Genomic DNA, 27,025 nt, shown 5'->3' with positions numbered 1-27,025 from the left:
AAATTCTTCACAGAAAGAATTAAACTCATTTTTAAAGTATTCAGCACCTCTATCACTTCTAAGGATTTTAATTTTCTTTTCTAGTTGATTTTCAACTTCAGTCTTATATAGTTTAAACATGTCAAAGGCTTCATCCTTAGTTCTCATAAAGTAGACATAGGTGTATCTAGAAAAGTCATCTATAAATGTTATGAAATATCTCTTGCCTCCTCTAGTTAATACACCATTGAATTCACAGACGTCAGAATGGATTAGTTCTAGAAGTTGAAAATTTCTCTCAACACTAGGGAAAGGTTTCTTAGCCATTTTAGATTTTACACATATTTCACATTTTCCAGTTGATTCATTACTGTAAGCAATTATACCTAGTTTGCTCATGTTCTTTATGGATTTAAAATTCAAGTGCGCTAATCCTTTATGCCATAAAGAGAAAGAATCAACAATATAAGCAGAAAATTTTCCTTCATTAATACTTAATTTGAACATCCCATTACAACCATATCCCTTTCCAACAAACATCCCATTCTTGGATATGATTAGTTTGTCGGATTCAAAGACAACTTTGAATCCGCTCTTACAAACAAGATTTACTGAGACCAGGTTCTTTCTAATGTCAGGAACATGGAGAACATTTAGGAGAGTTAGTGTCTTTCCGAAGGTGAAGATCAACTCTACGTTGCCTCTTCTAGCAACTTTGGCACATGTTTGGTTTCCCATCTGTACCTCCTGGCCATCAGTCAGTTCTTCATATGTCTTAAATAAGAACTTGTCCTTACAAATATGGACTATGGCGCCTGAATCAAACCACCACCCAGAAGACGATTTTGCCATGTTGACTTCAGTAATCATAGCCACGAGATTGTCTTCTACCATGTTTGCAGACTTGGTTCCGCCTTTCCGATATCGGCAGACTCGAGCATAATGCCCCTTCTTTCCACAAATATAGCAGGATCATTTCTTATTGTTGCTCTTTTTGAAGTTCCCATCCTTCTTCTTTACTTGTAATGTAGGGTTAGTCTTCTTCGATCTGTTTTCCACAAAATTTACCTTAGAATTCAGCATACCGATCAGGGTCTTATCCCTACTGTCTCTAATTCGAGACTCTTCTTCAATATGAAGGTGTTGCTGAATTTTCTCCAAGGTAAGTTCTTCAGCCTTGTGCAGAAGCTTCTTCCTGTAATCCTTCCAAGAGGGTGGAAGTTTGACAATGATTGCTCCCACTTGGAAAGATTCAGGAATGATGATGTTAAGGGATCGAATTTTATTGACTATCACCTGTAGTTCATGAACTTGCTCCAGTATAGGTTTATGGTCGTTCATGGTGAAGTCAAAGTATTCTGCAATAAGATACTTATTCGTACCTGCTTCTTGCACCTTGTATTTGAATTCTAGGGCCTTCTAGATTTCTTTTGGAGATGCAAGTTTCTTGTAGAAGTTGTAGAGCCGGTCTGATAAGGCATTCAATATGTGTCCTCGGCACAGAAATGAGTCATCTTCCCGTTTTGCTCTTTCCTTCTTTAGTTTTTCAGAATCTTTATCAGTGGGTTCAGGAAGTGATTGCATATTCGAGTCCAACAGATAGTATAGCTTTAGTGTGGTCAGAAAGAAGATCATCTTGTCTTGCCATCGGCTGAAATTTGCTCTATCGAACTGGTCTAGTCGAACAAGATCTTGGTTCATCATTTTGATTAAAGCCATGCTTGCTTCCGCCTCCATTGCAGAATAGCGTTCTAAAATTGTTGGGGAATATGGAGTCACTGTAACTTAGGAGGAGAAGCTCTGAAGCGCGTCTGAAGACACTGTCTTTATAACGTTATTTGCCCCCACTCAGTTTTACTGAGTTTGCTGTTGGGTTACAGGCAAATTCGTTCCTAGGATACAACAGAGCCTTGGGCGAGAATCTGCAACCAGCAAAGTTGAAGAGTCTCCAAAGAAACCTTCTATGAGACTGTAGCAGACCGGACTGAGAGAGAGAGATAGTGAATTTCGAAATTGTGTATTTAGAGTCTGATTCATGCTCCTTAAATAACTTGTGAAGAGGTATGAGGAAAAGGTAGGTGCTGGTTTAGAGAAGGCACCTTGAACAGTCACAATTTCAACCATTGTGATTGTTTAAAAAGTTGTTAACAGTTGGTGACTGTTAACTTTGAATTGTGCCTCTTGATCACACCCGATCGAATTGTGACCGTTGATCTCATCAATGGTGATCAACGGTCATCAATGTACCAAAACCAGAGCCGCCCATCGCAAGCCACGCGGGTGCGAGCAAAGTGCGAGCAAAGTGCGCCTCTAAAGCGCCTCATTGCGCCACACACACGCACACACGCGTGCGCGCGCATTGCGCGGTATCAAATCCCCATACTCTCCTCTATTAATTCTAAGGAGTGTAAATCAGCTCCTATTGAAATATTGAAAATAAAACTTTTAATTTTCCAATGTAGGACAAGTTCAAAACTGGGTTTTTATAAGAAAAAACTGATTTTTTCAAACAAGTATATAGGTGCAATTTCTCATGTAATTGACCAATCAAACCCATTATGAGATTAAAATCCAACAGTAGGTAGATTCCAATATGCCAGGGGAAATAATTGACTATAACTAGTTGTATTCGAGACTTGATTGTAAACCACTTCTCATCATCATCTTCAAATGAAATAGAGGTGTAAGTTTTAGTGTACATCATTTGCTAAATTCACGGGGCTGGTAAATTCAAAGCATTCAGCCTTAGGTGACCAAGAATAATGCCTGTGATGAGCTAGGATGGCGACACCCATGATGAAGCTTCCCAGCGGCAACTTTGACGTGACGCCCACATATGGTGGAGGTAACATGGAGGTGTACATAGAAAGAGGTACAACCAGTTCCGATTCGGTGCGTTTGGACTCGAAGGGATTTTCCCTTCGATTCCAACCATTTCATGACATATCAAAAGTAAGAGAAGGGGAACCGGTTGGCATGGTGAATTCCCTCTTCCATAACTCGATACCCTGTACCTAGGCTCCCTAACTGTAACTGGTCGTGATGGAAGGGGAAGAACCCTAACTCGGAAGAGGATGAGCGCCGTACAGAGGGAGATGGGGAAGAAGAAGAGGCTAACTCTGGAGTGCTTCTCGTAGAATTGTAGTCATAGAGGGTCCTGTTCAACAAAAACACTCTCTTAGAAGCCCTCAATGTCAGGGTCGCAGGTACCGGCAACAAGACGGCTTTGGCATCGATCAATCAGCTTAACAATGCATACTACCCTATTTTTCTCAGCACTACCGCATCATCCTCTATGACCTTGTATGTGCCGACTGTGTTAATCCTGATTACTTCGCCTACATCGATCACTCTATTTTCCACCATGATAGGCATCTTAACCTCTGTTTCTGTTTGAAAATGAGGGCATTGGAATTTTCTCTCAGCATTAGCTTAACTTATCAATTTTTATTTAAAAATATTTTTATTAGTAATAAGTTTTCAATTGGTTGTAAGTGATGGTCAACTAAACACTGAATGATGTGTCAAAATATTGATGGACTCGAAGAAAAAATCCCTTCAAATCCAAATGCACTGAATTCGAATTGAGGTACTACACCGAGGATCATAATATATAAGAATTCGTGTTGTAAACAAGGATTAAAATATTGGCATCGGGTATCGTATAAGAATTCGTGTTGTAAACAAGGATTAAAAAATTATAATTAATGTATAAATACATAGAAAATGTATATTCTAAAGGTACATATGAAGGAATATACTATAATTAATATCGTGAGGTACATATAAATCATAAAATTTTATTCATAATGTATCAATCAAGAACCCTGGAACATTAATATATATACACACACACACACACACTTTACAAATTAATACTATTAAAAAAAAACAAATTAATACATGCACAAAGCTATTATTATGTTATTTTCTATTGAATTTCAAAGCACAAAACATATGCAACTATTATATGTGAATTATTATATTGATTATTTTCTAGCGGGATTCATAGAAATCATAAAACTTTATTGATAATGTATCAATCAAGAATCGTGGAACATATTATATTTTTCTTTACAAAATAATACATGCATAAAGCTATTATTGTGTCATTTTCTATTAAATTTAAAGGCACAAAACATATGCAACTATTATATGTGAATTATTATATCTACTATTTTCTATTTTACTATTTTTAATTTTTAATATTAACCAAAAGTCAACTGAAAATTAATTCTAAAATTTTTAACAATAAACACGTTATTATAAAATGTAATTAATATATCAATTAAAAATTTATAAAAATATATAACATTAATTTAAATTATATCAAATATATTAAACTTTCTAAGATACATGGATACACAACATATGCAAATTTATAATTTTTAACTACTAAAATAATTATTCCATTATTAATATTTTTATTTCCATACATTTTGAGATAAAAAATCATTTTTTGATGAGAAAATTCCATATTAGTACCTTGTACTTTGGATCTAGTGCCACTTTGGTCCCTGAATTTTAAAACGTGACAATTTAGTACCCAAACTTTCAATACGTGCCAATCTAGTACTTGCCATTAACCAACCCATTAAGTGCCATTTGAAAAGACACAAATACCCTTCAAGTGTCATCTAATTCTCTTTGTCAACCATCCAAACGTTGACAAAAAATAATAGTCCCAAATCCTTGCTTCTTCTATTCAAGAAAGTTGGGGTTACATCTTAATGGATATTTTGGTGACCCCCAACTTTCTTGAACGGAAAAGCAAGGATTTGGGACTATTATTTTCTATCAAGGCTTGGATGGTTGATAAAGAGAATTAGATGACACTTAAAGGGTATTTATGTCTTTTCAAATGGCACTTAACAACTTGTTAATGACAGGACTAAATTGACACTTTTTGAAAGTTTGGGTACTAAATTGTCACGTTTTAAGTTCGGGGACCAAAGTGGCACTAGACCCAACTAATCTAGAATTTTCCTTTTTTTGATATAAATGCTGATTAATGGATTTGAAAAATTCAATTGATACTATATTCTCGAGGTTTTTGTAAATAATATTTTTTTATAAATAATATATATATATATATATATATACATACTTTTATTTAGTTCAAATTAAAATAGTAATTAATAATTTATAAAATTTTAAGATACATATCATGTTCAAATTTTTAAATATTAAGTACTAAAATAATTATTCTATTATAAATATCTTTATTCATATAAATTTCTTGAGATTAAAAAAAATTAATATAAATGTGGATTTAAGAAATTATTTATTCTATTATTTTGAATATTATTATTTTTATTTTGATGGAATTGTTAAACAGAAATGTATGTTATCCGTCCGCATTATATGTGGACACTAGAATTGAGAAAATATTAATTTATTTCATTTATTTTCATAAGGTGAAAGGTGACCTAGTGGATTGAAGATGCAGATAAGGCTTTAACATTGAGTGATTTGCATTCGAAACATTTTAGTCGCATTTTTTACAAATAAACATGCAAAAACATGTCAATCCGTATCATCCTGAATTGATGTGTACCGGCCAATACAATACAATACGAATCAATACGAATGTGTATCACTCTGATACGTGTGATTCAAGAGATAAGGATTTAATGGTAACATATCTGATATCCCCTGTAATGGATACCAATATAGTACGCCCCATAATAGATGTATCGTATTAATATTTATAAAACGAATTCTCCGCTAGTGATGAAGCAAAAATGAATCAAAAAGCCCCCGCTAAAGGCTTATATGAGAGGCAAGGGAGGACCTAAGAACTCGTGTTGTAAGTACAAGTAATGTGATAAAGTGGGTTGGGATTTAGACGGCCATACTCAGGGAAGACGAATTGACCGAAAGCTCAATAAAATAACGGCAACTTTTGGTTCTTATTATCAATAAATTAATTTTTTTTTAAATAATGTCTAAAATAAGGTAACTTCTTTTAAAAATATAAAAAAAAAGGGTAAAAACAATGCTCATCTTCTTACTCCTCATTCATCGAATAAATCTCTCTAGTCTCTGTTTTCTCTTTCCTCCTCCTCCTTTCTTTTCTACTTTGCATCTGAATTTGGAGCAGAGTTGCTTCTTATTCTTCTAAAATATCTGAAGTCAGTCGAATTTCTGCAATATCCATTCGAAATCATGGAGATCTCCGCCATTGCAGACGCTGTTACAGTAATCGCAACGCAAGGTCTAGGGGTTGCCAAATTTCATTTGCGTCGCTATGACTGTACTTCCAACAACAATCTCTCTGCACTATGCAACATTTCCACTTATGATGCTTCCTCCCTCGCTAGTATTCTGTCAATCTCTGCTAGATTTTCTCCTGTGGATGTCATGGCTCCGCCGACAGTCAGATCGAATTCTTACAGAGCCGCTCCCCGGACACTCACTAGGCAAAAGAGACGTACGAGGAGGAGATCTCTGACGGGGGATTTTGACATCGGCGAGAAGGATGGGTTCTTCGGTGACGGCGGTGATGGTCCGTTTGGCGGAGGCAGTGGCGGCGGCAATGGTGGTAGAGGGTTGAATTTCGACAGATTCGGAGGATCCGATTGGGAGGAGTCATCATCGTCATCATCTTCTGATCCTGCGTTCGATTTCGTATACGAGGTACTTTGTTGGTTCGTTCTTTCTAATTGCATGCATTTTGCCTTCAAGAGGATGGTTCGGACTCTGGCGGGTGGCATTGGAGATCCTTCTAGGGAGAAGATCTCGATGAGACTAGTTTCGGTCTGCTGAAGCGGTCAAGGTTTCGCTTCGCATATTGCTAATTAGGTATCGAGGATAATGGAAATTCTTGAATCGATGTATATATGTATATATGTTTCAAATACTGTAGTTCCTATTGTTTCCCCTGCATATCTTCCTGTAAATATATAGTCCGGTTCTTTATTTTATATATTCGAATTATTTGGTCAATGAATTTGGTCTTCCTTTTCTTCAATATATTGATTGTGACGTCTATGTTTCTGAGATTGGTGTGTATCTTGTTCCTGTGTTCACCAATGCAAGAGTATGCAGTAATTATTTAAGGAGAAAGAAGAAGAACACTATTTTTACTTTTTCTTAAGTTATTTTATTTTATAAATTATTTTGAAAATATTATTTTTATTGATAATAAGATGAAAAAATTGCCCTTATCGGTTATAATCCCTTAAATGAAACCTGAAAAGATAGTCATTTATCTGGTGATTGACGGTGAGTATTGGATTGTAACCATTGTTATATTTTAAAAGTTCGAATATTAAATCATTGCATTTTAAAGTAATGACACTAGGCCCAAATTTTATAGGGAAAATTAAAAAAAGAAAGGTAAATTACAAAGGCTCTCCTGTACTTTGTTTTGCGACAAAGACCTCCTTTTGTACTATGACCGTGAGACAAAGACCTCCTTCCATTAGCCTTTCGTCCAAAAAGGCCATTACAATATTTTTTAATCCTCATATTACCCTTATAATAACTTGACGAGAAAAATACTGCTCATTTTTCCTGACCTTCCGATATTACCCTTATATTCCTTCACATTTCTCTCTCTCCCTCTCTCTCCCCCAATGTCTCTTCTTAACCTTCCCCTTAACAGTGTCTGTATTGAACCTATTTAATTCAATCCCGATCTCTCTCTCCATTACTGCTTTCTTCATTAAAAAAAAAAGAAGACAACTACCATTACCAGATTATCAACAAATATTGACTGCAACTAAGCGATCCCCTTGTTCAGAAACTTTAATAAGGGCCCAATTAATCAAGTCTTGACCATATCTATCCATTCGAATGCCTACCAAAATGTTTTTCTTGTCTTCATCCTTGTTCTCTGTTGCAACCTCCACAGTGGCCGTCATTATTTCTTCCCTTGTCAAACTTATGATTTCAAAATGTCTTGGGATTTTTCTGCTCCTTGAAATTGTAGAGTTTCTGCAAGTTTGTCCTGATTAATACCAGGCTTGCTCCTTGAGAGGATTTTTCCAATTTCTGCAACAAAATGTGATCATGATCATATCCCTTTGTATATTTACAAGCATCAAATTAGAAAAATAGAAGAAATTAAATCTATGACTCCACTATGCAAGACACTGAACGCTCTCCTTTCAATTTGTTGATTTAAAGAACGCTTATTAACAAAAGATACAATTAATAGAAGAAGGGGCTCATTATCTATGCAAATTTATCCTAAGAAAAACATCTCATTCTCTCCATGAATAAACAGAAAACAGAACTCCACATATCATCTCAAGGGCAAAACAGAAAACCCGTATATCGAAAAGAGTACCAAGTAAGGAAAAGTTGAAAATGACAAACAATGCTTAACAACAGAAATCAACCATTGGTTGGAGAGAAAAAGAAAAATTCCCGTGAAGTGTGGACGAACTAAAGAGAAAGAAAATCTGTATGCATTTGCATTATGGGTAAGGCTGCATACATTTATCCCTTCCCATTGAGCAAGCCTCGTGCATTGGGCTGTTTTACCTATTCAAACTAACGAAAAAAGGGTTAAATCTCAATAATTTATCTATAACGTGGAAGGAGGATTTTGGAGGGGTCAAAGTTCAAGACAAGAAAAGAGAAGAAAGGGAAGATGAGAAATGAGTTTCCTTCGTTTTTTCGGAGAATTGGGAGAGAGAAAATGAGAGAGAACAGTGAGGGAAGGGAAAAGAAGAGAAGAAAGAAAAAAGTAAGTTTTAAGAAGAAAAGGAAAAAAAAAAAGAAAAAATTTAGTAGGATATTTTGATAATCTAATACATTCCAGCATCTGACTTAATGGTGAACAGGGTCTTTTATCTCATGGCCATAGTAAAAGGGATTTTTTCGCAAAATAAAGTACAGGGTCTTTCTCACAGACCCCATAGTCGGGGTATTTGTAATTTACCCAAAAAAAATCTGTCCAACCAACTGAGTAGGGTGAAAATTGCGATTGCCATTGCCGGTCTGCATTTAAACGAGTAATGCATCTTTTACTCCACCTCCACGCATGCACGCTACTGTCAACGCGTGTTAATTTATTCTTCAAATCCTCAATCTTCATTCAATTAAAATTTAAGTTTTTTCCTTATTACATGCAAGCGCCAGCTGGCAAGCATTCTAGTTACTGTTTATTAGCCCTGCGGTTTATTAACCCATCCCCACCGGTTTCTCCTGTAGATGCGGTAACCTTATCTCCATATGGGAATTTTTATGGTGAATGACTCCACGATATTCACCGACACGTGGAATAAAGAACCGGATAAGGGGAGGAGTACTGGGGAGAAGCTTCTGGAAAAGACGTAAGACGGGAGGGAACTTCTTGGGCCTTCCTTTCCTTTCTCTTCTCTTCTGTCCTGTTCTCTCTTCTCCCACCCCGTTGCCTTCCTTTTCTTTGTGCTGCTAAATTGCTAATCCTACCTTCTCACAACGGAAGTTTCTAGAAACACCACCACCACCTCCCAAGAGAGAAACATCTCGCCGATTCGTCTCTCCCCTGGTTTACACACCTCCCAGATCCCAATCTTATTCAAGCTTCCCGATGAATTGATCCCTCCTCCTAATCGAAAATTCTCGTCGATAGATTTTTCTTCGCGTAGATTTCTCATCTCTAATCTTAGATCTTACGCTCTAATACCTCTCCTTTCTTTCTAGATTCGTTTCTGGAGATAGGGATAGGGACTGCTAGAGCTCATGGCTCTAGCGCCGGTGGAACAGATCGGCGAATCAACGACTGGCGATGGGCAGAGATCTCTGCCGACACCTTTTCTCACCAAAACGTACCAGCTTGTGGATGATCCTTCGATAGACGATGTGATTTCGTGGAACGAGGACGGTTCCACGTTCATAGTCTGGAGACCGGCCGAATTCGCCAGAGATCTGCTTCCCAAATATTTCAAGCACAACAATTTTTCAAGCTTCGTTCGACAACTTAACACATATGTTAGTATCTTTTCTTGTTACCACACAAGAATCTATTTTTTGTTTGCTTTATGCTTTTCAATGCATAAAAAATGTATTACCTTTCTTTTCTCTTTAGCTCCAAGATACGATCTTTCTTTATTTTCAATGTCTATAGAAATCTAATTCTTTATATCTCCCAATCGTGCAGGGCTTCCGAAAGATTGTTCCTGATCGATGGGAATTCGCAAACGACTGCTTCCGTAGAGGAGAAAAAAAACTTCTCTGCGACATTCATCGCCGGAAAATATCACCGGCTGCAGCTGTATCTACTGTTACGACAGCCACGGCTCCGGCCGTTCGGACAGGGTCTCCGACGAATTCCGGTGATGACCAAGTGGTATCCTCGACTTCATCCCCATCGGCCGCTGCCGCTACGGTGTGTAGAACGACAAGCTGCAGCAGCACGGCAGAGCTTCTCGATGAGAACGAACGGCTTAGGAAAGAGAATATGCATCTGACGCACGAATTAACACAGATGAAGAACCTTTGCAACAGTATCCTTGCTTTGATGACCAAGTATGCGAATAGCCAGCAAGAAAACGCTAGCTTCCTAGCGGAAAAGCCATCGTCGCCGCTGGATCTATTGCCAGTGAAGCGGTTTGCGGAGGATAACGATGCCGATACCGGCGTGGGCCAGAGCCGAGTGAAGACGGAGGAGGAAGGCAGTCCAAGGTTGTTTGGTGTCTCTATTGGCGTGAAACGCGCGAAAGGAAGTGACGAGGAGCAGGAACATCAGCAGCAAGAGGAGGAGGAGGATCCTCCCAGATCCGAAGTGAAATCAGAACCGCCGGATCAGCAGGAGCATCCGTGGTTAAAATGCAGCCCTCAACCTAACCAGAGGGTATGCAATTGAGCGCGTGTTACTGTAGGGAATCCAGAAAATTAGAGAGTACTACCGGTACTGGAGTAGGGTACAGATTCGATTGCCCCGTAAGGGAGACAATAGGAGGATGCATGATGCTTGGAGGCACGTGTCAGCTGAACCAATTTCTTGGTTCCTCGGCCTCCGTTTTCTTTTCTATTCATCTTTCTGGTAGGTATAAGAATCAATGAAGAAGCTTCTTTCTGTTTCTTCATTTATTTATTAGCATTACATTTATGTAGAATGGCCATGATAATGATGGCTATGATGATGATGTGAAATTGTCAATTAGTCCCAGAGGGGAAAATTTGCTCCCTGTTATATAATCATCTGTAGACTCTAGCTCATTAGTCGTCTGGGTTGGTTGGTTGGATGACTTGGATCCTTTGTGGTGGTAAATATCGGCGGTGAAATATGAAGCAGGAAAGAAATATAAAGGAACAGTAGCAATTTATTGATATTGCATTATCTAGTGTACGAAGTAGGAAGTGGGAAAGTAGGACTCTGATTTTCTTTTCGGTCGGGTGTGGGTGAGCCCGGTGCCCGGATCAGCTGCTCGCCACTCTGGGTTCTGAATTTCTGATCCTTCAGCATATCTTTAGTTTTTCACCATGTACTTCCATTGATTATGTGACAGTGTACATCTTCACCTTCTGCTTATCTTTAGGTGGTCTGTCTATACATCCATGATCCATCGTAGTCCAGCGGTCTATTGGCATTATTCTCCACTCCGAGCTCCGCCGTGGTGGCAGATGAGGCAATCCCTATATATTCTTCCTATCGAACCGAAAAGCCAAAAGCAGAAGTTGTATTGGCTTGGTGGTTAGTGAGAGTTGACGCTGAACCATTTTCTCTTTTCAATGTCCCCTGCCTGCAATGCCTAGAACTGCGTGCTTTTTTATTGTAATTTTAAATACAAACATGTGGTAGATGATTAATGCACCAATTCAAATGCCACGTGTTTCTATCTACCAATATTATTGGTTGTTGGGGAATGGGGACCCAATCCCAATCCCCCATACCAGCAGGCCGAATTTGGCTCTCCGGCTCCCCACTGCCCCACCTCAGTAATCACCTTGTACATCTTCCCGATAAACGCGACGGGATCTGCTCCTCACAAATGGGCGCCTGACATGCACATACATCATGCATTAAAAATATCTCCCGCAAATACTGTAAGGCGCCAGGTGTGAGGAGCAGATCCGGTCTCCCGCATAACAGCATAAGAATTTCAACAAAATATCATCATTCCGATGCAAATCAAATTTATCACATTGAACATTTGTTTGAGCCTTGAACTCAAAGAACCAAATATATGAATTCCACCTCGGTAAGGAAAATGTAGAGAAAGAAAGGAAAACATAGAAAAATCTATACAAGATTTATAAAAATTTTCTTACATTTTTTTTTTCCTTCAAACCAAATACAACCTTAGAGCATAGGGAAAACTGTAAGTCAAATGGTCAATTACACTGAATTCAGCCTCCATCCTTCACCAAATGGTGTATTGCATAAGTATTCGTTTCCCTTCTTTCCGTTTTTTTAGTATTGATTTGTCTTAATGCAAAAAGGGCCATACGATTATTTTCTGTTGAATCTTGTGGCAAAGGCTTCAATCCTCTAAAGAAGTAAATACAGAATTGATTTGAACAGAAAGATCACGCCTCTTGGGGTGATCGTTTCTATATATATTAAAACTGGTCCTGCCATGTTAGCGTGTCTCTCCTTTGAGAGAAGCTATTTATCTATTTCTTACGTTTTTGAATTTTTTATTTTTTAATTCCATGTCATTTTTGAAACAAACAATGAGAAACACTTTTTCAATAACCTAAATAATCTCTTCTCCTAAACTACCTCCCCCACTTTCTCCAAAATTATCTCTAATTCCTATTTATCTTCTAAATTATCTCTAATTCCTATTTATCTTCAAAATTATCTCTTCTCTCCTAAATTATCTCTAATTCATATTTATCCTCTCCCCTACTTTTTATGTATATCTATCTAAAGAAAGTTTGGATTAAAAAAATAAAAAATTATTTCAATATTCTAACAAAACTATAAAATAACTTTAAAATATTTATTAAAAACACAAAAAATAATTTTATATTTTTACAAAATATATCACTACATTATGTAATGACAATTTAAATTATGTTTTTATAAATTATCAATTAAACTTTTTTTAAATATTTAATAATATGTAATAGTTTAAATAAATAAAATTCAAATAACAAAAAAAAGTTTAAATATTTTATAGATTATTTAAATATTTAAATAACTAAATATTTATCATAGCTAGATTTTAAATAGTTAAAATAACGAAATTATGTAATAAATTTAAAAAATTTCTTCAAAGTAGAAAAAATATTGAAATTATAAATAGAAAAAATATTTATCATAACTATATTTTAACATAACTAGATTTTAAATAGTTAAAGTAAATAAATTTAAAAAAATCTAAAAAGTAGAAAAATAATTATAACATAATATTGAAATTAATAATAATTTAATATTTTTACATAAAATTGTAAATAATTAATTTCACTTATATCAAGTAATAATTTGAGAAAATAACTTTGAACAAAGTAATATTTATTAATAATAATTTTCAACTCTTAATCTATATTTATTATATAATTATATATACTAAAATTAATATTTATTGTCTTTTGTGATAAATGTATTTTCAATAAGTATGTATAAATTTATTTTTTTTAGTTATTCAATAGAAAATTTTCAATAACTATTGGAGATTAAACTACTATTGTTGAAATTTTTAAATTTAATTTGTTATACTTATTGTATTTATTGCGTTTATGTTATAAGTTATTGATTAATATTTAGAAGAGATTAAATATTTATTGGAGATTAAACTATTGTTAATTATTAGAGGTAAGACTATTAATTTAGCTGAAACTATGAGTGTTCATGAGTTGGTTCAGTGAGGCCCTAGGCTATTTGGTCAACCAAATCGACCTGGTCAGGTTAGGGAGTTGGTTAGTTGAAACTGACTAACCTTTTGTGAAAATAGACCCACTTAAGTTGTATTGGTTTGTGTCGATTTTTTGGTTTGGTTAGTCTGTTCAAAAGATTTAAACTTAAAAATTTAATTTATTTTAAAAACTATAGTGAGATTATTAAATAATAAATTTAAAATTTTGATTTATGATATAAAACATTTTAGACTAAGAAACATGGGAAAATCCCTACTTTTTCATATTAAAAATTATATTTAAAATATAAAATATTAATATATATCCATGGTTAGGTTGTTCAATTTTGGTCAGTTTACAAATGGCTAAAGTGGAACTACTCCAACTTGATCGAATTGGGAAATTTTTTAACCAAATCCAACCTAAAATACTAGAAAACCGACCAACTCGGGTCGAGTTAATTATGTTGGTTGGTTTAACCAGTTTGATAAATAAACCTATTTGAAATTAATTATTGTTATTTTTGTCTTATAAAAAATTTATTAAAAGTAGTATATAAAATATGAATAATTATTAATTATTTAAAAAGTTAAAAATATAAAACAATTGTATACTCTTATGTGTTTCTATTAGGGTCATTTATTAGAACACACTTTAGGGATGGCAATTTCCCCATCCCCGACCCAATGGGGCTGGGGATGGGGATTGTTTCGGGGGGGGGCGAGGATTAATAGGAATCCCCAGTCGAGATCGAGGTAGGGGATGGGGATTGTTTCGAGGGGGGTGTAGGGACGATGATTAATAGGAATCCCTAGTCGAGGTCGGGGTAGGGGATGGGGATTGTTTCAGGGGGTGGGGGTGCAGGGACGAGGATTAATAGGAATCCCCAGTCGAGGTCGGGGTAGGAGATGGGGATTGAGGTCCGACTGAATGGAAATTTATTAAATCTTTCAATTAACAATAATAGAAATTTACCATGTAGTTGATACTCAATATATCATTTTGATCATTTCTATCATCAAATTGAATATTGGGTTGATAGGGATAGTATTTTCAAAACTAGATCAACCAGATGGTTAGAGCGAAAAAATTGGGAACCAGACAACATTTCTCCTCAAAACCGCTTTTTGTCCAAAAACTATTTATTTGGTTAGCAAACTGTTGACTTGGGCGATCGAACCGTAAACCTAGACAACAATTTTTGTCATTTTCTTGTTTTTCTAATTTTTTTGTCAAAGTGAGCCATCCGTTCGGACCAAACAGTTGGACCGTTCAACCTCAGAATGGTTCCTTATCCGGTCCAATTTTAAAAACCTTGGATGGGGAGCAGGTGCCTTGCCTTGAGCTTGGCTTGGTGTACGGCATGGCTTCGCCCAAGGCTCAACCCATGGACTAGCCCAACCCACGTCACGGCACAGGCCCCTATGGACTTGGGCCGTAGGCCGTGCCAAACTGACCCCCAAATTATCCTAGAGGAGGGAGGCATGGCTTGAGCCACCTCGTGGGCCAGCATGGCACGACTCGCACTTTGTACGGGGCACATGCGGGTCGTATCGTGCCAACCCAACACAACCCAATTACATCTCAACTTGAACTCGCCCATTACTAGGGGTGGGGCAAGGAAATTCAAGGATTCTCCATCCTTGATGAGGAGTGGGGTGTCTTGCCGCTAAACTAGCCCGACATTGAGGAGTGGCTACCTTGCCCTGAACCTGCGTGACACTGGGGACAAGGCGGGGATGGGGTAAAGTGTCTTGACTATTGGGTAGGAAAAGGGATGGGGTGCCCTGCCCTAAACCCACCCTGTTGTCATTCCTATATAATTGTTAATTATTAGTGGAATTAATAAAAATGTTAGCTTTTATAATTATTTTTATTTATTTAAAGTTAATCAAAATTTTATTTAAAAATAATAAAAAGAATAAAAATTACTACAAATTATTAATAAAACTAAATTTATTAAAAAATATTTGTTCATATTCAATTAACAATAATTATTTTTATAAGTCAACATTAAATGAAAAATAAAATTATTAAATCTTTCAAATTTTCCTGTGCATCGCACGGATCCCTACTAGTATAGTATTTATAGTTGTTTAGTGATAGGATTATCTATACAAGGATATATATATATACAAATAGAGATCAGATCTGTTAGAGGTTGGGTTTATCTTGATCAGTTATAATGGATGAGGTTTATTTGGGTAAGCTGGTGTACGGATGAGGTTTATCTGGTTAAGCTGGCATATGGATGAGGTTTATCTGGGTTAGCTGGTGTATGGGTCGATGCATGGGCCTGATGAGTGGGCTCACTATCATCCCCCCTCAAGCTAGACGGGGGTTCATAAACATGTAGCTTGCGAAGAAGATGAAGGAGACGAGTAGCTGGCAAGCTTTTGGTGAAGAGATCTACTAGTTGAGCATTAGATGGTACGTGATGGACATCCAAAAAATTGCGAACGACTTGCTCTCGGACGAAGTGGTAGTCAACTTCGATGTGTATCGAGCAAGCATGAAAAACTGGATTTGAGGCGAATGCAATAGCTAACATGTTGTCACACCAGACGACCAGAGTGGAGAGAATGGGAATATGAAGTTCTTTGAATAGGGAGCACAACCAAGAGATTTCCACAGCAGTGTGAGCAAGGCAGCGATATTCAGCTTTTGTGGATGAGTGGGCAACTATGGGTTGCTTCCTGGCACACCAGGAGATAGGATTGGGCCCAAGAAACACACAAAAACCATTAGTGGACCTGCGATCCAGTGGACTGCCAGCCTGATTAGCGTCACGGTAGGCACTTAGCTAAATATGGCCTGGTGTGAAGAAGTGCTTGGAGGGGATGGTGCCATTAAGATATCTCAAAATCCATTTCACAACGGTTAGGTGTGCTTCAGTGGGATGCTGGAGATGTTGGCAGGCTTGATTGACTGGGAATGTCAAGCCGGGTGAGAGTTACATATTGGAGCGCACCAACTAGACTCTTGTAAGTGGTTGGATCCTTTACTGGTGGGCTTGAGGAGGCATAAATTTTTGTAGATGATGTCGGTGTACGAGTTGGTTTACAACCACCCATATCTGCACGATCAAGCAAGTCTAAGATGTACTTGGACTGGTGAAGTGATAATCCATCACTGTTGCAGTCGACCTGAATGCCAAGAAAATATGATAACGGGTCGAGGTCCTTCATCTTAACAAATGAGCTGAACTGTTTGATGAGAGAAGAAATGAAAGATGGGTTGTTGCCTGTTAAGATTATATTGTCAACATATAGCAGGAGTAAAACATGTGTGCCATCCTGATGATAAATGAATAAAGACGGGTCAAATGAAGAGGTGTAATCCCAATTCTACTATGATAGACCTGAATTTGTCATACCAGGCCTCGGGGGCTTGGCGGAGTCCATAAATTGATTTGTGCATACGACAAACATGATCTGGATGAGTAGGGTCCACATAGCTAGGCGGTTGGGCCATATGCACCTCTTTGTGAAGGTCACTGTGCAAGAATGCACATTCAACATCCAGTTGGTGGAGTGACCAACCTAGGGTAACTACCAATGAGAGTACAATGTGAATAGTGGTGTGCTTCACTACGGGGCTGAAGGTTTAAATAAAATCGATGCCCGGTTGTTGATGGAAACCTTTAGTGACCAAACGGGCTTTAAAGTGCTGCACAAATTTATCTGGGTTAGCTGATGTATGGGCCGATGCATGGGCCTTGAGTGGGCTCACTATCATCCTCCCCTATTTACCTAAAATATAGAGAAGAACCTTAATCGAAATAAAGATAAACAATTTTAGATACACAACTAATTGATAGGTGAGTGGATAAACAGTCATCATCAACAACAAGTTTAGCTAGGCAAAAGCACCCATCAGTCTGGAATTGAACGCCCAACTATTCGTTGTTCAGTTCTGATGTAGTGCAATCCCATCGGTCCTAGCTATCAATGACCTTGCCTTTGACTAGAGCAACAGGTGCCTATAATGGAGAAGCGAGGAATCTCTGGGGAGGAACCCGGTGAGAGTGCTTCGAAGCTCAAGTTAGTATTTCCTCAAAGGCAAGATCAAAACCAGATAGCGCAAAATTATCACGTACCTCCATTCTCGGGGGGAAGTGGGCCTTTTATAACCACTTCGCGCACTCACTCCCAAGCTCCTGTCAGGTCGGGTATCATTACCTCTTCACTCCTGCCAGTTCGGGTGTCGTCATCTCTGTCTTGGCAGGCAACCGCCACTGCTCTCTTTGTCGGAGCCATCTCTGTAACTGGAGGTGGCGGTGGCAAGTGGTCGTTGAAGTGTGGCTGTCAAGCGTCAGATTCCCAGTCAGTCTGGTGCATTGCCTCAGGATACGGGCTTTGGTGTCAGGTACGATGGTTCAGTTCGGTGGCCAGGAGATAGTGCCGGAGTGGTGCGCGAGGTAGTCTTGAGTTCGGATAGAAGTGTGGCCCGAACTGCCCTGGGGTGGGCCAATTCGGGTTATGGCCCTTTGTGCTCTTTCGCAAGGTTTGGGGCCAAGGGGAGAGTTCGGGCTTCATTTGGGGAGCTCGGGTCACAGGTCCCTCTTGGGGGAGCTCGGGGTTCCTCTTCTTGGAGCTTGCGCCTTGGGCACTGCCATGCCGAGTTGTCATTCCTACCAGGTCACCCTTGGCTGCTTCCACGTTCCGGGTGGTCAAGAGGTCGGGTCAAATTTACCTCCATCAATTGCCCCCCACTCCTCATGCTAAGGGTCTCTGTGCTAGCGCGGGGAGTTCGCGAGGTGACAGGTGGATTTGACACATTCTTTCAAACCATTTGACTGACGGCGTGAAGTGCGCGGACGTCAGAAGTTTCCTCGAGCGCCAAAAAGGTTAAAAAAATGCGCCAGTCCGCCTTTCAACGAACACGCGACGACGGGCGTTTAAAATTCAAAAAATCCTGCCATTGCATCCTTCAATGCTGGGAGACATGGGAGACGTGGCGGCGGGTGTTATTTAAATTCAAAAAATGCGCCACCGCCTCTTTTAATGCTGGGAGACATGCAGCCAGTCACGTCTTAGTCTTAGGAGGCGTGCGGTCAGCCTGGTCACGAGCCGTTGGATTTGTTTTGATCAGAGCTGTTGGTTTTTGGTCATTGTGGGTATAAATAGTAGGGCCCCCCAGTCGTTTTCTTCTGCCACTCTCCTGCGTTTGCTTCTTGAGCTCACGTCCAGATTTTTAGCTCGCGTCAACCTTCCGTGGTCGGTTTAGCTTTTTCTGGGTGAGTCTATTTTTCTTTTTGGTTTTCCTTTCCTCGCCATGTCTAGCTCGGACAGCTCAAACAGCTTCTCGAGGGGGTCATACGCAGGTTCTTCGAACCAAGCTGCGGCCCCCGACAGCCTTAGTGAGTTCGAGGCGGAACCTGAAGTAGAGCTCGAGGAAGAGCTCGAGGAAGAGTTGGAACCCGTAGGCCGAGTTGCCTCGGGTAGTTTGGCGTCCTGCTCCCGTCGAGGTTGGACGTTAGACAAGTTCGGGCTTTCAACCATGATGCCCGAGGGACTGCACTCCCTTATCACCCAGTTCAACTTGCCCGGGGAGTACACTTATTCTATACCCTCAAGTGATAAGAAGCAAACGGGTTCCCTTCCCTTCCCGGGAGTAGGCAGGCATACTACCTGTCTCCTCGCCCGGGGTTCAAGCTTTTACCTTACCTTCCCAACAAGGTCCCAGCGTGGAAACGGGACTACTTCATGGCACGAAGTGTATCGGGGTGGCCGTTTCAAACAGGGTGGGGGTTGGCTGCCCCTGAGACGGCAAAGGGCCTCCGGGAGTGGGCCCGACTCGGGCTAAAATGCCACCACTATTTGATGGAGGCCAAGCTCATCCAGGCCGTCCTGAGTTCGGGTAGGTTCCTCGAGCATACTACCTATGTTGTTTTTTTTTTTTTTTATGTCGAGCTCTCTCTTGCTTTTTGCGATGGACTAAAAAAAGACTCATTGTGGAAACCTGTTTCATGCTATTAAGAGGAGGAAGCGAGTTGCCAAGTGGACTCGTGCCGAACTGCCCCGAGATGTGGAGCCCGAGGTACCGAGCTCTCCGCCAATGGATCCGCCCAAGGAGCCCGAGATGGCCCCTCCAGTACAAGAAGCGACAGGGGCCCCTTATGCCGAGGCTGCTTATACAGGGGCACCTTACACCAAGGTCGCTAATACCTGGGCTAGGCCTTCAAGCTCAGAAGGTCGAGGTGTGCTCAGGAGCGTGCTGTCGCCAAACCAAGCTCTCCAAAAAAGTAAGGAGGCCGCGGCTTGGGCCGGGCTTCCTTTGAAGCATGTGGCCAGGCGCGCTACTTCTTATGCTATGGTGATAAGTTAGTGACTTCTTGTTGGGCTCCTTGTCATTTCCCTTTTCGCTACTACTTATTTAACATTCTCGTTATTTTTCCTTTTGGTAGGTGAACTCCTCCATCCATGCCTTAGCGGCCCAGGCGGAAAGGAGCTCAAGGTAGGCGCGAGCTACCGAAGAGGCTTCCCGAGCTGCCGAAGCGACTTCTCACACTGCATAGGCCTGGTTGGCGAGGTCTTAGAGAGACACCGAGTCCATGAGAGTGGTGGTGAAGCACATGACGGACCTGAGGCTGGACTTGTAGTGTCAGGTTGAATACCTTTAGGAAGACATTTGGGAGAGGACCAAGATCTTTTCTCAGGGCACCGAGGTTGCCAAGAAGAAGGCCGTTGAAGACTATATTGCCTCGTCGCGCTTTGACGACCTGATGGTGGGCTCGTACAGAAGGGGTTTTAAACTGAGCCGGTGGATGATCCGGAATATGTACCCCGAGCTCGATATTAGCACCATAACCACTTCGCGCATTACTCAGGAGATGGCCAACACTGCTGATGGTGAACCGGACTCTGAGGACGAGGCAGGACCTTCGGGCATCGTTGAAGTGCCTTCCGATGGTGAAGAAGTACCTCTGGGCCTACGAGCTTGCGTTCATTTTTTTTTTGGAATGTAAACAAAGTATCTTGCAATGGAATGTTCTTCTTTTGGTTAAGTGTTGTTGTCACTCTTTCTTCCGAACTAACCATATGCCCAATCCATTTTTTGGCCGGGTTACTGCACTTGTGCGGCCTGTTTTGGTGTCAACACTTGGCCTCTGAGATGTCGATGTCCTTATTAGTTCGCTGTTAGCACTTTGCCTGAGCTTTTGGTTAGCATTTTTTTTTTATCTTTGCTTGCCCATGCCGAGGTCCTTGTTAGCTTGGTATTCTAGCCCTTTGGCTCTGGTGGCGATTTAGTCCACTTTGCTTGGTGATCTATAGGTAGTATCGTCTCAAGTTAACGATGTTCCATGCTCAAGGTACTTGTTTGCCCTCTAAAGTTTCGTATGCTCCTCCGAGCGCTCTCTTTACTCGGTAGGGCCCTTCCCAGTTCGGTCCAAGTTTGCCGACACCGGGCTCGGGTGCCATGATCTTACGGAGAACCAAGTCACCAACGCGGAAGTTCCGCTTTTTTACTCTGGCATTGTAGTACCAAGCTACTCTTTGCTGGTAAGCTGCAGTCCGGATGTATGCAAGATCTCTTACCTCGTCGAGTAGATCGAGTTTGGTACGTAGTTCTTCTCCGTTCGTCTACTTATCGTATGCTTCTAGTCGTAGTGTGGGTACTTCGGTCTCCACTGGTATTACTGCTTCAGTGCCGTAGGTGAGGTTAAAGGGGGTTTCTCCCATGGCGGTTTTTTCGGTAGTTCGGTGAGCCCATAGAACACTTGGTAACTCATCCGCCCACAACCCTTTAGCTTGGTCTAGTCGCGCTTTCAGTCCACGGAGGATAGCTCTGTTCATAACTTTTGTTTGACTGTTTGCCAGCGGGTGTGTGACCGATGTGAAGTTGTGCCGAATCCCCATATCTTGGCACCATTCCTGAAATTTGATGTCTTCAAACTGCTTGCCATTGTCGAAGATCAGTACCCGAGTAACCCGAAGCGACATACTATGCTCTTCCAAAAGAAATTCTGGACGTTTCAGGCTGTGATTGTTACGAGAGGTTCGGCTTCTACCCACTTCGTGAAGTAATCCACCGCCACTACTAGGAATTTCCTCCCACCTGTTGCTGGCGGTAATGGTCCTAGTAGGTCGATGCCCCACTGTGCAAAGGGCCACAGACTAGTGAGGTACTTGAGGTCGGCGGCAGGCTGATGGTGGATGTTGGCAAGCCTTTGGCACTTGTCGCATTTTCTGACGAGCTCGGTGGCCTCGGCCTTCATTGTTGTCCAGTAGTACCCTTGTTGAAGTGCCTTCTAGGCGAGAGCCCTGCCCCCCAAGTGTCCACCACACAGACCCTCATGGGTGTCGCGTAGTATGAGCTCGGCCTTAGTAGGTCGCAAGCAACGCAGATAGGGGAGCGTGTAGGATCATCGGTACAATGGTCCGTCTATTATGACATACTTGGCTGCTTGGCGCTGCACCCTTCTGGGTGTGTTGCGATCTGGAGGGAGGGTTCCGTGTAGCAGGAAGCTCGCGAGTGGGTCAATCCAGCTCGGCTCTTCCTTAAGGACGGGAGCAACCTCCTTTGCCTCCTGAGAATACTAGGCTGAGGTAAGTCCTCTATATACACCGTTGTCATGGTGTTGTCATTGGTGCTAGCTAACCGGGATAGGGCATCAGTCTCAGTGTTCTCTTACATCGGGATTTGTCTGATGAAGTGTGATTGGAAGTTGAGGAGAGCCTCCTTTACCTTTGCTAAGTAGGTGATCATGGTTGACTCACGAGCTTCATATTCGTCGGTGACCTGGTTGACCACGAGCTGAGAATCACTGCAAACAATTATGTGCTTCGCTCTTACTTCTTGTGCTACGGCTAGCCCAACTATCAACGCTTCATATTCCACCTCAATGTTGGATGCCGCAAACTCAAAGTGTTGCTCGTACTCTAGTTTTATGCCACTCGGGCCACGAAGAACTACACCGGCTCCGCTGCCCTGCTGATTCGAGGAGCCATCCACTTGAAGGATCCAAGGCTCCTCATCCCAGTTCTCACTTGGCCTAACCAAGAGAGATGCCGATCTAGGTATGACCTCACAGTGCTCGGACTCGAATTTCCTGGAAGCACCGAGCTCACCCGAACTGGGAGCCTCATGCTCGTCCGGGCCAGGGGTCTCGGAGTGAAACGTGCATTCTACAACGAAGTCTACCAAGGCTTGGGCTTTGATGGCAGTTCGAGCTTTGTACTGGAGGTCGTATTCACTGAGTTTGATGGCCCACTTCATCAATCGTCCAGAGACCTAGGGTCTAAGTAATACTTGCCTTAGGGGTTTGTTGGTGAGGACGACGATGGTATGGGCTTGGAAATACGGGCGGAGTTTGTGGGCCGCGATGACCAGTGCATAGGCTAGCTTTTCTATCTCTGGATATCTTGTTTTTGCTCCCTACAATATCTTACTAACATAGTAGATGGGTCGTTGGACCCGACCTGCTTCCTTTATTAGTACCGAACTGACCACTTCGTCGCTTTCCGAGAGGTAAAGTTCTAAAATGTCGCCCTCTTTGGGCCGGGTCAACACTAGGATGCTGGCGAGGTATTTCTTGAGCTCGTCAAATGCGAGCTGAAAGTTCGGGTTCCACTCGAACCATTTGCCTTTTATTGCCTTGAAGAAGGGCAGGCAGCGGTCTGCTGATTTAGACATGAAACGACTCAGAGCGGCTATCCTGTTGTTTAGCCTCTGAACCTCTTTTACTTTTCATGGTGGTCTCATATCTAAGATGACCTTTATTTTGTTCGGGTTGGCCTCAATACCGCACTGGTTGAATGTTGTTTTTTCCTCGTCGGTTGGGTCCATCCTGATTTGGTTGTAGCCCGAGTAGCTGTCTAGGAAGCTTAGCAACTCGTGTCCCGAGGTCGCATCTACTAGGCGGTCAATCCTGGGGAGGGGGGAAGCAATCTTTCGGGCAAGCTCGGTTCAGGTCGGTGTAGTCGACGCACATGCGCCATTTGTCGTTTGCCTTTTTTTACCAGTAATGGGTTGGCTACCTAGCTCGGCTAATGAGTTTCCCTGATGAAGTCTGCTTCGAGGAGCTTCTCGACCTCCTCATCGACCGCCCTCCAGCGTTCTGGGGCTAGGTTTCGTTTCTTCTATCTAATGGGTCTGACTACGGGGTCAGTATTGAGCTTGTGAGTTATGAGCATAGGGTCTATGCCGGGCATTTCTTTCGCAGACCAAGCAAAAATATCTAAATTTTGAAGTAAGAAACTTACCAATTCAGATTGTAGAGGTTCTTGGATGGAAGCACCAATCTGTAGCATCCAAGCTGGGTCTGTCGTCGAAGTCGGGACCGTGACCGTTTCTTCCGTGGGCGCAGCTCGCTCTTCGCCTTGCTCCGTAGGGCATTCCAGTTCGAGTTCGCCGGCCACCTTGGTTTTTCCTTTTAAAGCGGCCACATAGCATTTGCGGGACTCGAGTTGGTCGCCTCGCGCTACTCCCACACCGAAGTCCGTGGGGAAATTCATCGCCAAATAGTAGGTGGAGACCACCGCCCGTAAGACATCAGTGATTGGCCACCCTACTATGGCATTGTACGGGGAGGGGGTTGCGACCAGCAGGAAGTCGTGGTTGAGTTTGACCGAACAGGGCCATGTGCTGACCTCGACGGGTATTGTTACTTTCCCAAGGGGCCTGACATCTTCCTCACTGAAGCCCACCAAGGGAGAGTTCGTAGGCTTCAGGTCACTTCCCCGAAACTAGAGCTGGTCAAACACCGATTTGAATAGAATGTTTGCCGAGTTGCCCGAGTCAACAAGCAAGCGCTGAACTTCAAAGTCGTTGATCCTCAGCTTTATCACAAGTGCATCGTCGTGAGGGTAGTGGACCCCTCGTGCATTGTCTTCTGTGAAAAGAATTGGTTCTTCCGTCTTCGGCCTCTTTGGAGGATTTTGGTCTTCTCAGGCAGCTTCGCGAACTGACATCCAGGCCGCTGCCGAAGTGCACCCTGCTACAACCGAACCTCCCACTATCACGTGGATGGTCCCTCGAACTGGCCTCTCTTCCGAAGGCTGCTTCTGTGGCTGTTCGACCAGCCTGTTGCTAGATTCAGGAGCATCCTTGCCGTGCTCCCCTTGCCGACCTGTCTTACTATTATAATTATTATTATTACTACTATGCTGTACAAAATTTCTTAAGTACCCGCGACGGATGAGTTCCTCTATCTCGTCGTAGAGATTATTACAATTTTCGGTACTATGACCGTGATCTGTATGGAAGCTACAATACAGGTTTTTGTTCCTCTCGTTTGGATTCTCTTTTAGGCGAGGTGGCCACTTTACGTACGAGGCATGCTTGATCATCATTAAGATCTCAGTCCGCTTTGTGTTCAAGGGCGTATAGTCTGTTTGACCTACCACGGGAGCTCAGAACAATTGGCTCGGTTTCAGTGCCCGAGCTGGATCCTTCCGGCTGTCTCCTTGGCTAGGGAGTTCTTCTCTCTTTCTTTTTTCAAACCCACCCCCAGTCCTTTGATGGATCTCCTCCTCCGTTCGCATGAACTTGTCTGTGAGATCAAGGAATTTGGCAGTGGTCGTGGGCTGTTTGGCCACTATGTGCCATTTGAACTCCTTGTGCGTCACTACCATCTTGGCTGCCGTGAGCTAAACTGCGGGGTCCAGGCGTGGGATCTGTAGGCATGCATCGTTAAACCGCTTGATGTAGCTGCGGATGGGCTCCCCTTCCTTCTGGAGCACGCCGAAGAGGATCTCCTCGGTTCGGGGGCACCGCTTGTTGGTTACGAAGTGCGCGGTGAAGACTTGTACGAACTGGGCCCAGCTCCTTATTGACCCGGGGGCCAGGTTCCTGTACCAGGTGCGAGTCACTCCTCTGAAGGTGGTGGTGAAGGCTACGCATATACAGGACTCGCTGGCTCTCGCCAGGTGCATCTGGGACTAGAAGGCATCGACATGGTCGCTGGGATCAAAGGACTTGTCATACTTGTCAAGTGGGGGGAGTTTGAAGTCTCTAGGCATGGGGACTGCAAGGAGTCCTGATGACAGGGGGGAAGGGACTGAGAGGACAGGGGTAGCTTTTACCTCGTCGGAGCTCGCTTATTCTTTGCCTTAGAGCCCGGGTAGGACGCGGTTTGCAGTTCGGCTACTTCGCTGGCGGCACCTCTATTGCTTGGAAGGCCCAGTGCTGGCACTGCTTGCCTCGGTGTTCCCAAGCTTGATGGGCCTGGACTGTTGGGGGTAGTCCGCGGCTAAGACGCTAAACCTGTTCTCGATGTGCAGGAGCCCGTCCTGAGGGTGTCGAGGTGATGCTGTTTTGACAGATTGGGTTCCTGATCCGTCGGAGAATGGCGAGGTGGGGGCCGCAGCTCACTCTCTCCTGCCAGGGGATGAGGCTTGGCTCTTGGAGGGGCTCCGAGGCTGGGAGGCCCGACCTTGGGGAGGCCGAGCTTGGGAAGCCTCCTGGTGGGGCTGCCCGCCTTGAGGGGAGGGCTTGGCTCGCCTAACGGTGGGGTGCCGAGGTGGGAGCTGCGGTTGACTTTGAAGCTAACTATGAAGTAGTTGGGGGAACTGCTGCTGATAGTGGTACTGGGAGACATGGTGCAGCATTTGCTACTGGTGGATTTGCTGTTGTTGAAGCTGCTGCATCTAGGCTTGGATGGCCCGCATGCCATGCATCAGGTCATCGAATTGGTTCTGGCTAGTTGTCGGGGGAACACTGGTAGGTTCAGCAAAGGTGGTTCCAATAGAAGGAGGAAGGGGGACGTTCATGGAGGGAAGATTCATAGGCGCCACTGTTCGCAGCGTACTCAGGCTAGGGGTCCCATCCACCGAAAGGGGGATGGTGAACTATCCGATACATACCATGGGGACTTGAAGTTGTTCCCCAGTGGCATTCATCTCCGTGCTATGTCCGGCATTGCTGGAAGAAGCCATAGGTGTTGGGGTTTCTTGGTCAAAAGGTGCTATGAAAGTTTTAGAGGGAGGCTTTCAGAAGCGTTTTCCCACAGACGCCGCCAAATGATGTAGCGCAATCTGGTCGGTCCTAGTTGTCAACGACCTTGCCTCTAACTGAAGCAATAGGTGCCTGAAACGGAGAAGAAGGCGAGAAATCTCCGGGGAGGAACCCAGTGAGAGTGCTTCGAAGCTCAAGTTAGTATTTCCTCAAAGGCAAAATCAAAACCAGATAGCGCAAAATTATCATGTACCTCCATTCTCGAGGGGAAGAGGGCCTTTTATAACCACTTCATGCACTCACTCCCAAGCTCCTATCAGTCATGTATCATTACCTCTGCACTCCTGCCAGTTCGGGTGTCATCACCTCTGTCGGGGCAGGCAACCACCACTACTCTCTTTGT

The 27,025-nt window shown here is 42.3% G+C and overlaps 2 protein-coding genes and 1 long non-coding RNA gene across 3 annotated transcripts; 2 read left to right on the top strand and 1 right to left on the bottom strand.

Moving 5' to 3' along the window:
* The first annotated feature begins 6,147 nt into the window (after window positions 1-6,147).
* LOC148848018 (uncharacterized) lies at window positions 6,148-6,747 on the top strand. The gene has a single exon (XM_088951301.1). It carries the CDS (start codon window positions 6,148-6,150, stop codon window positions 6,745-6,747), a length of 600 nt encoding a protein of 199 aa, XP_088807427.1.
* Window positions 6,748-7,342: 595 nt separating this feature from the next.
* Window positions 7,343-10,114, bottom strand: LOC148848017 (uncharacterized). Its single transcript, XR_016100581.1, has 2 exons — window positions 9,987-10,114; window positions 7,343-7,977 (listed from the first exon to the last, which is right to left on the bottom strand). It is a non-coding gene; the product is annotated as an uncharacterized LOC148848017 (long non-coding RNA).
* On the top strand, window positions 9,145-11,136 carry LOC148848016 (heat stress transcription factor B-2b-like). Its single transcript, XM_088949020.1, has 2 exons — window positions 9,145-9,906; window positions 10,076-11,136. The coding sequence occupies exons 1-2, from the start codon at window positions 9,658-9,660 to the stop codon at window positions 10,778-10,780; spliced, it is 954 nt and encodes a 317-aa protein (XP_088805146.1). The 5' UTR covers window positions 9,145-9,657; the 3' UTR covers window positions 10,781-11,136.
* Window positions 11,137-27,025: the final 15,889 nt, after the last annotated feature.

Source organism: Nelumbo lutea, chromosome 6 (genome assembly GCF_056320005.1).
Source record: "Nelumbo lutea isolate HS-2025 chromosome 6, American lotus-T2T, whole genome shotgun sequence".
Taxonomy (NCBI): domain Eukaryota; kingdom Viridiplantae; phylum Streptophyta; class Magnoliopsida; order Proteales; family Nelumbonaceae; genus Nelumbo; species Nelumbo lutea.
The sequence above is the reverse complement of the archived record's forward strand: the minus strand, read 5'-3'. Positions and strand labels throughout refer to the sequence as shown.